At 42.4% G+C, this 15,183-nt stretch overlaps 1 protein-coding gene across 6 annotated transcripts in view; it reads left to right on the top strand.

The window, feature by feature from the left end:
* The window catches only part of cskl (c-src tyrosine kinase-like), an 80,904-nt gene that overhangs the window by 39,367 nt on the left and 26,354 nt on the right, over nt 1–15,183 (top strand). For 5 of the 6 annotated variants that reach the window (XM_088641497.1, XM_088641498.1, XM_088641501.1 and 2 more), the window contains one exon: nt 13,564–13,643. In XM_088641497.1, the coding sequence (XP_088497623.1) occupies nt 13,629–13,643 (15 nt within the window). In that variant the 5' untranslated portion in view covers nt 13,564–13,628. Of the gene's footprint in view, nt 1–3,747; nt 3,866–13,563; nt 13,644–15,183 lie in introns of those variants that run through there. The other variant, XM_088641502.1, reaches the window with a different exon arrangement.

Here is a 15,183-nt window from a genome sequence, read left to right as displayed (position 1 = left end):
TCTGCTTTTTTGGCAGTGAAAGACTCCATCTTAGTCTGTTAATATTTCTGAGATATAAAAATTATGTTTTTACAGTATTCTGCACATGAGGGTCAAAATCAGTTATCACCCAGAAGTTCTTCAGTTTTGATTGAATATATTTTAATTTAGTTACAAAATGTTTTATTTCAGTCAATAAATATCTGTTCAGGGAATCATACGTGGAATTACACAAAGTCTCCTTGGGCCTTGACTGATTATAAAGCCCTCAGCGGCCTGCACAGGTGGACTTACCCGGCCTGTTCCACCCCTCTTCGGGTGTCTCTCTCCGAACGTAGTGCGTCGCAGACACCTGCAAGTCAGCTTACTGGACTCCCTGTTGACCGGGACAGGAAAGAATTACTTAGGCCATCCGATGTTAATTGAATTGGATAAAAAGTGACCTTTACCGCCTGGATAGCAGAGGAAGTGATTGTGAAGGGGGCTCTGAGTTTTTTCTAGCTGCTGCACGAGAGCTGAATGCTCCTGAGACACACAGTGCAGCTCTGTGTGATTCTTGGGCAGCGGACTGTGAGGAGCAGAGATGCTTGATAGCTGTGTGCTACACCTCTCTTGACCTGTTCAGTGCTGGACAGGGTCCCTCATAATGCTCTAGCAGTTCACAAGTGCAGTAAACTAATTGCTCAGCGAATCGGGGCTATTCTTGAACAAACAGCATTAGAAATCTCTCAGAATAAAATTTTGTTTTGAAGACGGGCAGTAAGGTTTTGTTCACTGACAGTGCTTCAGTAATGTGTATCCATTCTGAGAAGTGTAAGAGTGAGCTATGTTAATAATAAATATCCATGACATCAGTGACATTGGTTGCATCTTCGTGTTCTAAATACACTCAGTTTCCTTGAAATTATGTGTGTATCTTTGTTCTGCAGCAGTGCAAACTGAATGTTTCCATTGATTACAGGCATTTCCTTTTCATTGAAATCCTTTAACCTACAGTGGAAAAAGGTCAACTAGCTAGTAGAGAAATTAGTAATTTGGTTTAAGTCCTTTTGAAATAAAGACTTGTACTGTCCATGTTGTGCTTAAGCTCACCCTGGATATAGAGAGTCAGCTGGACGCTTCGAAAACAATGTATTATGAAGCCACAGCTGTTTAGTGGAGTTTATCATTCTTAATCAAAGTCTATCACACTTGCATAAGGTCAGCTCTCTGGATCCTGCTGTTCAGTGCTGTGTTTTGTCTTTGGGCTGCAAAGAACTGTTTTTCTCCAAACCAATAGTGACAGATGAGTCTGTAGCATCCAAAGTGATGTATTAACAGAATGTAGGCCCACTCCTCCAGCAGCTGTGGCCGAGGTTAGATCTCCAGCAGCCTGGAGGACTAGTTCTGGTCCAGACTTCAGAATTTACCAAGATGTGAAAAATGGAAATATCCCCAGGCGCAAAGCGTATTACAGAAATGTTTGTTCTGTAATGATACAATTTGTGGAGCTACTCCAACTGTACATCAGATTTGGTGTCTTTTGAATGGCCATGCCCAGTGTTTACAAAACATTGACATCCTGGTTAAAGAGGCAGTTTCGAAATGCCTGAAGGACTGTGTGAAGGAATCCTTCTCCAACCGGAGGAAGAGGTGAGAATGTGGGAGAAATGAAGAGAAATCCTGTGTTTGGGAAGACTGGTCTTGGCACAGACCTTCTGCTTCTCCTGTCACTTTCAAGATCGTGTCTCAGAGCGCAGGGTGTAACTGGAGATGGTTTCCTTGTTCCCAACAGCACTTCTCTGTCAGCGCAGAGCTCTCATTTCTTCAGGGCAGGGATGCGTGCCATTTGCTGCTGGTGAGCCATGCTGAGTCTTTATCAAGGCCAGTGTCACAGTTGCATAAGGTTCTAGCTATGTGAACAGACGGTGCTGAAGTAATATTACTCGATCTTTTCTGTTCATTCATCTCATTATAATATAATAATAATAACATTACTTTATTAACCCTTTACAATTTCTTGCATTTAGGAATTATCTTTTTGCAGACCCCAGCTTGCTCTCCATGAGACACACAGACAGGGAGAGAGCCTGGGGTCAGAGCGCAGGGTCAGCCATTGTACAGCGCCCCTGGAGCAGTTGGGGTTAAGGGCCTTGCTCAGGGGCCTAACGGAGTAGGATTCCTCTGCCGGCTGCGGGACTTGAACCGGCAACCTTCCAGCCACAGGCGCAGATCCTCAGCCACAGAGCCACCGCTACGCCCCAAAGTCATGGCACTGGCTGGATTTGAACAGGCGACCTCTAACTTACAAGTCCAGCACTTAGACCACAGCGCTACTCACAAGGTCAAAGGGCCAAGTACTGAACTGCATGTCAATCTACGTTCTATTAGCTCGGTTATGCTGGTTTAACTGCTTAAATGGGTGTCACCTGGATATATATCAGCTTGTGCTATACACTACCAAGAGTTGCATATCTGGATCCCGATTCTCCAAAGCCTTTAACGTGTTTACTAATTAACAGGTTTTGTATAAATGTACTGAGATGTAGTAATTATGCAATTACGATTGTTTTAAAAATACTTAGAGTGTATATGTTTCTCGCTAAAAGTCTAGCAAGATGTCCTCAAACAGTTATTGCTAAATATCTTTATGCTTGAACTGTATAGTTGTTAATAACATGGTAGCAAAGACGTCAGCAGAACCACACTGGAGGATCACTGTGGAAACTTGATTCAGTAAAATAAGGTCATACAATCACATTGTGGCTAGCAGAACTGTTCTGTATTATTTCTGGAGGCAGAGACGGTGTGCGTTTACTGCAGTCTCGTTCGCTTGTGCCCCGAGGTGAGCAGGGTTGGGTTTTATAGCCTTACCAGCTGGATTACCCTTGTTTTAGTGGCAGATTAAAAGCCTGACCCTGAATTGAATAAGTGCTGTATAGTTGCTTCATCAAGCAGAATAATGTAACTTGATTAGTAAGAAATTCGGCACCGTTTTGGCATGACTCAGAAGTGACATCCTAGCCTGTTAAACTCGTCCATCACCACCTCTGCCAAAGTGACCTTTGTGCCACTCGTTAGTCCACCAATACAACTTACAACCTCATGTTTTTCTTTCTTAGAGGTCTGCCATCCTTGTACTGATCAGGTCCAGCCTCGCATCCTTCTAAGGAAATCTGGAAACTAGGTGGTTATGTCTCCAATTGCCAGTGACTCATGGTACTTAGCTCAGGCAAAGAGTGAGCACTTGCTGTTGCAGACTTCTATTTCCACATACAGCACCTCCACTACCCCCCTGGAGAGAGTTCAGTGCGAAACTCACATGACTTTTCTGCATACTATAGTTTTAAGAATCGGACTATTTTTAAACAGGTATCCTTAGTAATGCATAAATAAGAGGAAGAAATAGTGAAAGTAAATCACTGCAGTTTTGAAAATGTATGACAAAGCAGAGTGACTGTAATGAGCTTTAATTTTTAGCTTCCCTAAACTGACCGAATCAGAGTGCAGGACTGTTGTGCCAAACTCACAATAGTTAACTTGATTAACTCACATTAGCTTCCTGTTAACTTGCCGTCTCTTTTTGGTTTTCCATCTCCCCACCCCCAGTCTAATGTGTGTAATTGCTGCAAAGTGCTAAGAGCCTCTCTGAGTATTTTTCAACGTGCCGTCAGCACAGGGATGCCTTTCATCTTCCTGAGCTAGCGACCACACCCTTTCACTGTCAGCCCGGGGCCTGGCTCCTTCCCTTCACAGCGGTGATTCTCTGAAAGACGAGTGCAGGGTGTGTGAGAATGGCTGAGGCTCTGAGCTACGCTGGGCCTGTTGAAGGAATGCAGTGGAAGAGGCAGACGGCGTTTGCCAGTGTTCTTTGTAGATTTAAATTAATAATAAAAAATTATTAAAGGTAAGTATGCTGGAGCTTTCGTGGAAAATATCATTACAACAACCGCGGTTTTTAAAACCGCGTTTGAGCAAACCAATAGTGCGTGTTTATGATCAACTCTTGTGAAGAATTTGGGAAGTTTTGGAAGTAATAGTCGGAAAAGCGGTGCTTTCTCTGAATATTTGTGAAGAATGACTAAGGGTTGCTCACAGTCGAAGCAGCTGTGCCTGTGATGTCACCACCTTGGCGTGTCCTTCAGACCCTGTGCAGAGCAGTGCTGTGCTTGGGGACTGACAGGACTGAGGAGAGCTGCTTGCAGCTGGCCTGCTGTCTGCTCTGGGTGGTGACCAGAGAAGCCTCCTGAGCCTTTCAAACACACAACTTACTCCGTGCACACAGGAAAATCTCAATGCTAGTGAAAAAATGTCCACACTTTTTACTTTTTACAGGGGAATGTCTTGAATTATTCTTGTATTGCGTTCTCTCACTGTGCTTCAAATGTGTGGTGTGTTACTGGGAGTTGCGTACAGCCATTCTCTCGTGCCAGATACTGTGCTCCAGCTACACTACACATTATATTGGTTCTTTCTGCCCGATGAGCTTCCATTTTTGGCTTTTGAAAACTTGAGTGTTTTCATTTCAGCACTGAAGAAATATTTTTCATAATGCTACTTGTTCTGATTTTGGTTCAGTGATGAAGCTAGTTTGAGAACAGTGACATGATTCAATGACATAACTGTATCAGAAAATACAATTATCTCTGTTAATGAAATGAAAACACTCAAGTCATGCTTATTGGTACCCCCCATCAACTTCGTAAAGCCAGTCCTGTAACCCTGTCTGTAGATGGCTCTGTACTTGAGCTCCAATCAAAATTGAAAAACCTTGGGGTTATATTCGATTCTGGCTTAACATTCGACCCACATGTACAGCATACTGTCAAAACATCTTTTTTTCACCTTAGAAATATCGCAAGACTACGCCCTATGCTATCATTAACTGTGGCTGAAAAGCTGATCAACATATTTGTATTCTCTCAAATTGACTACTGCAATGCTCTGCTCCCTGGGGTATCTAAATCTACTCTGAACAAGCTGCAGTATGTCCAAAATTCAGCAGCCAGAATCCTGACCAGATCTAGTGCAAGTGTCCACATTACTCCTATCCTGGAGTCCTTGCACTGGCTTCCGGTCAAATTCCGCGTAGACTTTAAAATCCTCATGCTCACCTACAAGGCTTTACATGGCTTGGCACCTCAATACCTGTCTGAACTTTTATCGCCCTACTCCCCACCTCGCAACCTCCGCTCTTCAAATTCTGCCCTCCTTACTGTCCCCCAAGCCCGTCTACATTGTATGGGCGACAGGGCCTTCTCCTGCTATGCCCCCAAGCTCTGGAACTCCTTGCCCAAGGATATTAGAGAGTCACCTTCTCTAAACTCCTTCAAATCCAGACTCAAAACCCTCCTTTTCAGAAAAGCCTTTACCTAACTGGTTCCATTCTTCACCCCTCTGCTCTTCTTAATACCATCTTCCACGGTCTCCTCTATTGTTATTGTTGTATTGTTGTAATTATAATTGTGTCCTGTCTTGTGAAATTTTCTTATTTATTGTTGTAGTCTTCTTATTTATTGTTATTGTCATCCTGTAAAGCGCTTTGAGAAGCCACCTTTAAAGGCGCTATATAAAATAAAGTTTATTATTATTATTATTATTATTAATAGCAAGCGCTACTTAAAACATCCCAGTACCTCTGTAGGGCTCTCCAAAATAGTTAGGTTGAAAAGTTGGTTGTTCAAAGCTTTGTTTTTTGTAGTGCCATCATTGCTTTGCAGTTGCTGGATGATCTGTCTCCCACAGGATATGATGTGAAATAGGTCTTTAAGCATTATTTTTTTCAGGGTACTTTTTCCCCATGTGTCTGGTGTTGGTTTTCACCAGGAATTAGGGGTCAGTCTCTGACGTGAGATTGTCGGCTGTGAACAGATCTGAAGGTTTTAGGGTCAATGTGGAGTAGCACATATATCAAGCCTGTGAGAAAAGATGCCATCTTTCACCAGCTAATTCTGCTTTGCATCTAGTCAGTCTCATGATTTATGTTTTCTTTTTCTTTTCAGGAATGAAATTGCTTTTTTATTAAAAAAGCACAGAGAGAAATTCAGGGTTAACAGAAATTATGCAAAGGCAGAGTACAGAATTATGTTGAGAGTCGGCATAAATGGGCAGTGATGAGACCAGGACGTCAAAAACACTTTGTTCAGGAATAGATGTATTGAAATTTGGTCCCTGCTGGATTTTGGCTGAGGCTCCTGTGTATAATGAGGTGGCCTCTGTGAAACTGATAGATTTTGCCTTCCATGCAGGGAGAGGGAAAATGTGAAGCCCTTGCAGAGCAGAGCTGTCCCATGGTGCCGATGGTAATGAAGTTAATTATTATCAGTGGGGAGAGGCTGTTATGTAACAGGGAGGTTGCTATGCCAACCGTAGCTCGGGGACCTGGCCCAGCATCCCAGAGATGGGATTCAGCAGCAGCTCCCAAGAATCATGAGAATGCACACAGCCAGGGCTCAGCTGGATGGAGCTGTGGAGGCTGCGAGTTCTTGTCGGCAGCCCCAGCACCGGTCTTTCTCATGAAGTTTTGAGCTTTACAGTGTGTCAGCTGTCTTCACCCCGTTACAAGAAGAGGAACAACTATAAATCTATAAAACTGTATTATTACACTGAGGCCATATAGAGCAGCTTGCAAATTGCAAATGTTATTTACATGTAATATCCTATTGTGCTTTTTGCTAAGTTTGCATGCCCGTTTATTTGCAAAGTTTGGTTTACAACCTTGTGCGCGTAGGCAAATGACATGAATGAACAAAGCTGGTTTTTAAAAGAGCACAGGGGCATGTTAGTCATGAGCAACAGTGAAGTATGCTTAGCGCCATCTGTGGGAAAACACCTCACTGTGGGCTCAGTTTGCCAAGGAAGAAACAAAAGACGTAGACTGAACTCCCCCAGCCTGGTTTTCGAAACTACACTGCCAACTCCCTCAAGGTAGTATTTCCTGCGCAGGACTCAGTACTCAGGAATTTGTCAGAGCAGCTTCAATTGTGTTTACAGTCTCAGAGTCTAAGCCCTGCAAGTCATTAGAAACAAACCATTGTGTGAGCTTGGCAGTAAGATGCAGCCAAATGTTAGTAAGAGTTGGCTAACAGATGTGGATTTGCATTGGCATGTTTTGTGCATGGAAAAGGGGTCTTTAAAACAAAAGTTTCTTTTTTGACAACTGGCGTGTAACTGCAGTTGCCCTCTGCATTAATTTTAATGATGAAACAGTTGCATTTTATTCTGTAATTGATTTGCGTTTATGCGATGGAGAAGGGCCACTTGCTTTCATGAAGTTTTAGGGGCCAGAATCTCCTGAATGAATTGGAGCCGTCCAGTGATTCTCCTCAGCAGTTTTGACGAGACTTCTGTGCTTGTCTGGGAACGGTGTATAAACAAGAGGCAGAGTGGAATGTGCAAAGCTATTTTCCCTTTTATTCCATATTATAATTTTCCCTAAATATAAAGTGTTTTATTCTGTCTCATGCTTTATCAGTATTCATTACAAAAACATTTAGGGGAGAAATATATTGTTTTAAAATATGTAGTTAAAATTATTTTCAGTGCATATCTGTGTTTGAAGGATGGTTTAAACACTCTCTTTATGCTCAGAGAATGTTATCGTGGAGCTGGCCCTGTCTGCGCGAGACTGCAGATAACAAGCATGAGAAACCTTTCGATCTGATTGACAGCCGCACCTTTCATGTGAAAAATTTACTGTAGATGCCTTCCTGAAATGGGTAATATAGTACAGCCTCTTTTATGTCGCCTTATTTAGTCTTTTAGGTCATCTGTTTTAAAATCACTGATGCCCTGGCTCCATTAAGAGATTAAGATTTCACTTGGCAAAGTGTTAAAATGCAAAATTGATAATTATGCTATGAACAAAACCAGATGTTGAACTTTGTTGTATAAACGTAAACTTTTAGTTCTTTATATAGTCAAAGTGTTTCAGTTCTGTTTTTTTCATTGAGCACAGGTTGTGTTGAGGGTTATTTTTGAATTTCTGCTGGAAGGGGTAAACCTCTTTAAAACTGTACCGTAGAGGATAAATTTGGTTCTCATAGTTTGCATAAATATCTGCAGCAGACTGCAATTAAAAGCTTCCTGTTTTATCACAGGATGCAGTAGTCAGTTTCCAAAAACCGCGTCCTGTAGAGAACACTTATAGTATTTAAGCTCTTTACACTTGTAAAACCCCGACACAGGTAAATCAATAATCTTATGTTGTACAGCTCCTTATTTGTGAAGGTTGGGTTTTGTCATTCACCAAAATAATTCTGACAAATTGCTGTGAACTGAATGGCCTGTGTACATGGCTGTACATAACTTCACACGGAAGTCTTGCTAATATGTCTTTCTGCATTCATATTCTGCAGTACTGACCACGAGCCATCAGATTCCAACTGCACACTCAAGCTTCTTTGTTGTAGGACCTTATTTGTGAGTCGTTTTGAAATACTTCATCTGAAAATAACTAAAACAAAGCTTAACAATTTTTCTGATAGCTTATCTTCCTTTTTTATTTAAAGAAGTGACACTTCTGTGTAGATGTCTGCTTCAGCATCAGATTGATGGTTTTGTCCCTGGAGAATTTATGAACACGGGGTAGTTTGACTCATTTTGCTTGTTTTGGTTCTGTGCTAGACTTGTACCCATTCAGCAACAGCCAAGCACAGCTCTCAGTGTAAAGTAGTGTCCCCTGTTGTCTTATGAACTAAATTGCTTGTTTCATTGTGGTTAAACTATGAGGTGACCTGATGAGGTTGAATTTTGTCGTATGTATAAATAGTTACGTTAACCTATTGATGTGGCATTTTATTGATACCAAGGTTTATTCTAATCACTCTCCTCCCAACACTGATTGGTGTCTTGTGCGGACTGTGAAGCTAGGCGCCTAACCTAGGGGCTAGGCTGGGATTAACACGGTCTGTTTGAATTGAGTGCCTGCTCTCTGGGCGGTGTCTGCTGGAAGGTGTGCTCGTTGGGCTGAATGCTCTCCTCTTGTAGGAACCATTCATGTGACTTCATCCACCTGCCAAAACTGAAAACACCCCCCTGCCCCTCTCTGACTGAGGCATCGGAAAATCTGCATCAGTCTCTTCCCTTTTTTGGAGGTTTTTGCAGCTTCCTGTGTGAATGTGCGTGCATCAGTTTTTAGTTTTCTCAACAAAGTTAGAGACAGAAGTGGTTGCTTCCAGGGTGCTTTGAGTATAATTTCTTTGCAGTCTGTGGGCTAGAATTCAATGTACTATCAATTTTGCTTTCAGGATCGTTACTACATGTTTTTAGCAGCACCTGAGAATACACGGCCTGATTTTTATGTTTCCAATGAGGTTACAACTTCAGTTATTTTCTTACAGTTACTGAGCATGCAATTCAAGCAAAAGGTGTATAGCCACCCTTTCAGAGGACAATTGAATTTGTTTTTGTGAAGGTAAGGTGCAGAAGTGGAATGTTAGAATAAAGCAGACAATTGTGTTTGATAAGGAAGTCTTTACCTGTTGCAGGTTTTTTGTCCTGGAGAGGCAGCTGATCTGTGTTCAGACAGATGAGTCCTCCCATGAGCAGAAGACACAACACTGTACATTTCGAATTTCAATTTCAAATCACCATTAATGCTTTTAGAAGTCACCCAGGCTCTGCCATCACATGCCAGCTGAAGTACTGTTCCTCCAGCATGCCTGACTCTGCATAACTCGCACTGTCCACAGGATATCACTTTCCTCTTTTGGTCCATTAGAACAACCTGTTTATCCCGTGAGTACAGACGCAAAAGTGAAAGGCAACATTTATATAACTGGATTGGACAGTTAGCTGAACATGATGAGGGGCAGCCACCGTAGTGTGCAACGCTGACAGACAGCATTTGTTTCTTGTAATTTTGAAGAAAGCCACATCAGTCTTTATAGATGGAGACATAGTCCCCATTGTTTGATTTGGATATTTAACAAAACACCCATGTAGCAACCACAAGAGAGGTATGTAGCAAGCTCCTGGTTCCCGAAGGCTTGAAAGCTAAATGTCTAGGGAGAGGCGAGCTCCTAACGTGATGGACTAGCTGTTTCAGAGCTTGCAACGTGAGGAGGTGGTGAGGGTAAGGACTGCTGGGCCCCTCCGTTCTCCACAGGGCACGAGCTGGGAAGCCGGGCAGCGGGCAGTACTTTCTGAGCAAAGCCCCTTTCCACCACCACTCCCTCTGCACCTCGCTGGACTGCGCTACTCAGTTTTGTTGCGAAATCAGCCCAGGTCTTGTCTGCAGCTGAAACAGTGTGTGACATGGTCGGGGGAGACCTGACATGCCTCTTGCTTGTACACATTTCCAGAGACTCTTCTTCTGGGGAGAAGTGGGGCTTTCTTAGCTCTGCTTGTGCAGCAGCAGACTGCAGGTCCAGAGGACTTTTTGTATCTTAAATGTCATTACCACTTTTTTTAAATAAGTGTTTTGTTGCATTTTGAAAAATAATTTAAACCTTTGTAAAAAAAAAATCACTAACTTGTGTTTGCAGGAAATCTATAATTTTATTTTAAAGTAGCTCAAAACAAGTTATACCATAACTATACATGGTGAGCTCTGGTCTGCATGCAACAATTTGTCTTTTCTTTCTATAGTGCTGTATTTGTACGAAACATTAATGTACTCATTTTCTTTTAATCATAAAGCACTTTGAGGAGAAGTGTCATGAATGGCAAAAAAAGCTGATTGTTACAATACCTGAATTACAAATAGTTTTCCACTGTATCCACAAAATAACTGCCCTGGGAGAGATTTCTCAAAGTTGAAAAGGGAATCAGGAGGAAATCTATTTCTTTCTATTCCAAAGGGAGAATGTGACAGTGCACAGCAGTCAAGATCAATCGTGAGAAATAATAGTAAATGCTCTTCATTTATATGCTCTCCAAACGTCTTGAGCTTACAGTCCTGGTTTTCTGTCCTTTGGAGCTTTAGAATCCTGTTCTGTTGGGGCTCCTTGTCAAGGCACTGGAGTTGCAGTTTGTACATTTTGGTAATGATCTGTATCTTTTAATGGAAACGGGAATGCTGTGTATTTTTTTTTCTTCTTAGAAAGTTAAAGAAAACTAAAAACCATAGGGAAACTGTCTTGTATTACAGTGCATTTTGTATTTTGTTTGTTATTTCATAACGAGCTACTGGGTGTTTAATTTATTGGGCTGTTGAATAATTATATAATAGTTTAATGAGAGTCAGTTGAGAAACTATTCTTAGTTACAGTCTGACCACCTTTCTGTTGTGTGGCTGGATGATAGGAGTGAAAGTAGAACTTCAAATTTAAAAAAGATTAACTGAGAAACTTTGAGCTTAATCACTTCATTTCCAGATAGCCTGAAGTGGGATTTTCAGCTCTGGTTTGCAGGCTCCAGGAACAGGAATTTGTTTGCATTTCATGTTAAACTGAAGGTTGTTCACCCTTCATCCACAGCAGTCAGACCCCGAGCTGTATGGGAACTGACTGCACTGTGGCTGCTGACTGCTGCTGTTAGGCCATAGTACACCTGACTGGTCCCGTGAAAATGGTGTATCAGAAGTGGAGTCAGTGTCCCAGCTTCATGGGAGACACCACTTGTACATCCCAGAGCTGATGTGACAGAGACACTCAGTACTAGGACAGTTCCACTCTTAGAAATGTGATATTTAGCTCAAGTTCATGCTGTCTTAGGTGCCTATTAGATCACTATGTCATGAAGACAGAGATAAAATAATACTATCTGACCGGGAGCAATCAGAGACTTCCTTCTACTGTTAACTTACTGTAAAGTCAGTTGCGGTTGAATTGCCCCAGAACAGTTAGGGTGCCTTAGTGTTGCTCTGTGAGCTCAGACCTGCTACTTTGTTCCCACAGTCTTAAAGCGCCTTTGCAAGGGAATGCACCCAAAGTGGATACTGGTTTCTTTAAAGGAGCAGATAATATTTCGTGACACGTTCTGGCAATTAGTAATTCTCACTCACCCTGTCCGTTCTCCTGTCTCTGCTTACTTTTGAAAAGACCCCTTTAAGTTGATTCTAGCAAGACATACCAAATTGGTAGAAATGCTTCCTGGTCATTGTCTCTCTCTTGAAAGATTTTGTTTGCTGGATTAGCTGGTTCACATGGTTGCCAAGGAGGAAGGCAGGCTTGAAAAGTATTCTAACGATGGACATGTGCATCTACATCTTCGCCTTGCTCCAGTTTAGGTCTCTGCTATGAGATCACTTTATTGGCCATATACAATTTCTTGCATTCAGAATTTGTCTTTTTGCATACCCCAGCTTGCTCTCCATGAGACTCACAGACAGGGAGAGAAGCTCTGTGCCCCTGGAGCAGCTGGGGTTAAGAGCCTTGCTCAGGAGCCCAACGGAGTAGGATTCCTCTGCCGGCCACGAGATACGAACCGGCAACCTTCAAGCCCCACCACTCTGCCTAATGGTCTAAAACAATGTCCTAGAACTTTGTTATTGATATTATAAACGCTTCTAAAACATTACTACACACCCCACACCTTAGTTTTAAGGTTAGGTTTATGGTTCAGGTGGTAATCAAATTTAGGTTTTTCAACAGATATCCAGTTAATGTTTAGTACAGGGTATACGGTGCAGATAGGTTATCATCACCATTTAAATCACTGTTGATACTTCAGTTATATATTTAATTTCTAAACCCCTTCTAAATGCCATTTGCAAACCTACTTTTGTACCGATTTTTCTTTTTCATCTTTGTGAGATATCAGCTTCACATCTCATCAGTCAATGTGCGTCATTTCCTGTTTCTGTTGACTGGGCTCTTTCTATATGAGAGGTGCACAGGGTAACCACATCAGCATCTCTTCTGTAGTGCAGTGTGCATCTTTTGTGTCTTGGTTTAGGGAAAGCTTGTTTACCCTTCTTAAGGGTAACTCCAAGTCCAGCTTGGAGTGGTAATCCTGTTCAAGAAGTAGTAGTAGGAGATAATCGAAACAATGATCACAGTGTAATACACAAGTTAAAGAACAGCATTAAAAATGACCAATCACATAACAGGGCAAGTTGCAGAAACGGCAGCCAGCAGTGGGCGTCACGTTCTCACCTGAGGCTGCAGTGAGATGTGGGGAAGAGGATGGAGAGCACTGCTGCTCCCCTGACTACTGAATCACAGTCACAGGCCTGCCAGCTTGTTTCAGCGCTAAGCCAGGCTCATGCAAACTAACCTGTCAGATTCAGAACCACACTGTGGTTAATATGACTTTTATCGAACTGTTCAAACTGCTGTCTGCTCAGTGTTCAGCTTGTTTTTATTGTAATCCTGAGTGTGATTACCGTTGTCCGTCTTGTGCTGTTATCTGAAGCTCTGTACTAAAACTACACGATGAAATGTATTTTTACTGTTACACGTACGTTTATTGTTTTTCATGTAGTTGAATTACGATTTATAACAGAATTCAGGTAGAGGAGTCACAATCATCACATTTGTTACAAAACCCATATGCATGGGGGAAAAACGGCTCTATTGCTAAAGTGTAGTAAACGGATCCTTCCCAGTAAGGTCTTTATATCTCCTGAGAACTTCCTCAGTCGCGTCCTCCAGCTCTGTGTTAAGTGATGCGGTCTCAGTATTTCACTGGCCTTATAGCTCTTTGTGTTTGTGCCCACAGCTCTCATGGTACCAGGTGACCTGTGACTGGAGTGAGGAGGACATCAGCAGCCCATTCGAATCACCATGTCTGGGATCCAGGTAGAGAGGCTACTGTACTGCTTCATCCTCATTATGCTGGAGGACCTGAGGGCAGTTTTGTGCTGCTCTGGGAATCCCCAGTTCTTCAGAGATCATCTCATTGTCCTTTCAGCTTTTTCCAATCTGTTGGGCATTATCAGTCAGTTAAGAAAAACACTAGTGATTTCATGAATCGTTTTTATTCTTCTGCTGTACTAAGGGTGAAACCCTGTATAGTACTTGAAATATGCAGTGCAATGCAAATGTGTTATGGGGTGTATGCAACATTGAGGCAAATTCCTGTTGCACTCCATCGGCAAATAAAATGTCTATGTCTGTATTGTACAGAAAGTCTTTGGAGGATAAAGAGTAACCTAAAAACGTGTTCAAAGTCTTCAGAGTGATGAAGCTGAATGAGAGTTTAATTCTTTCTCCCTTGAGTGCAGCCAACTCATTGCCTCCCTTTACCTGAGCAGAGTTTGGGAGAGCCTGTGGCTGACAGTCTCCGTGGTGATTTTGCTCCACTGTTGCTCGACTTTTCTGCTGTGACCCAACACTCTGACTGGAGCTACTGTCAGTCACCCATGAATACTACATGAAATGTGACGCCCGCACCTTGTGTGTACAGTGACCGAAATGAGGGCAGCCTGCATCTTCATTGACTTCATTGACTCCAACATCTGGTCTTCCAAGTAATGCAGGAAGGCTTTTCAGCCCATCCACCTCATTTAGTTTTTAGGAAAAGAAAGAATAGCTGTTTTCTTGAAAGAAGAGAGGGTATCACCTACAGCAGCATGGCAGACTTTCACAGCTCTTTGTGTAAAGGTATGGCTTTCTGTGAAGATGAATGGGTGACCAATACAATTCGAAGAAACATCAATTATATATAAGTGCCATTTAATAATTAATATGTATGAAACTTAACAAATCCAAGTGGACATATTGCCACATCTCTTGTTTAGACCATCCCTTGGCAAGATTTGCCTAGAGCCTGCCCAACCTAGTATTGGTATGTGTGTGTTGTGAGAAGATGCTAATTATCTGGGCTTCTTGGATGTGTTGAAAATCTGAAGAAGAATTTGAGATGGGCGGTTTGTTAATGGCCAGGCCTTGTCCGGTCACATGGAGAAACTCCTGCAGCCCCTGAACCAAGCCCAGGGGGCAGAGCGTCAGCACCATGGACAGAGGCTGCTGGAGCCACTGTGAGCCGCAGGCCCTTGGACATTGTTAACCTGCCTTAAACGTTGTGTGGTTATGAAATATTAAGTTGATGCAAAGTCGAATAAATCTGATTGTCCTTTTTGGTTTTCCTACTACCTCTTTTTGTACTTATCGAGGGTTCTGTAAGTAGGTTGATGAAGGACAAACCAAGAAGCGGCACCAATGCACGTTAGTGGTTCCTTTGGTTTTCTGCTGGGAAACGGTGTAGCTGAGGATGACTCCTTGGATCTGCACTCAAGATGTCAGAAAGGGGTAGTGGGCTGCGTGGCAAAAGCTGGAGGGACTTCCTGAGAGAATGACTTGGCATCTGTCAGGAACAGGACTCGCTGTCTCTGTATCC

This window comes from Lepisosteus platostomus, chromosome 7, assembly GCF_059453375.1.
Source record: "Lepisosteus platostomus isolate fLepPlt1 chromosome 7, fLepPlt1.hap1, whole genome shotgun sequence".
In the NCBI taxonomy this organism is placed as follows: Eukaryota; Metazoa; Chordata; class Actinopteri; order Semionotiformes; family Lepisosteidae; genus Lepisosteus; species Lepisosteus platostomus.
This window is presented reverse-complemented; position numbering and strand designations above follow the sequence as displayed.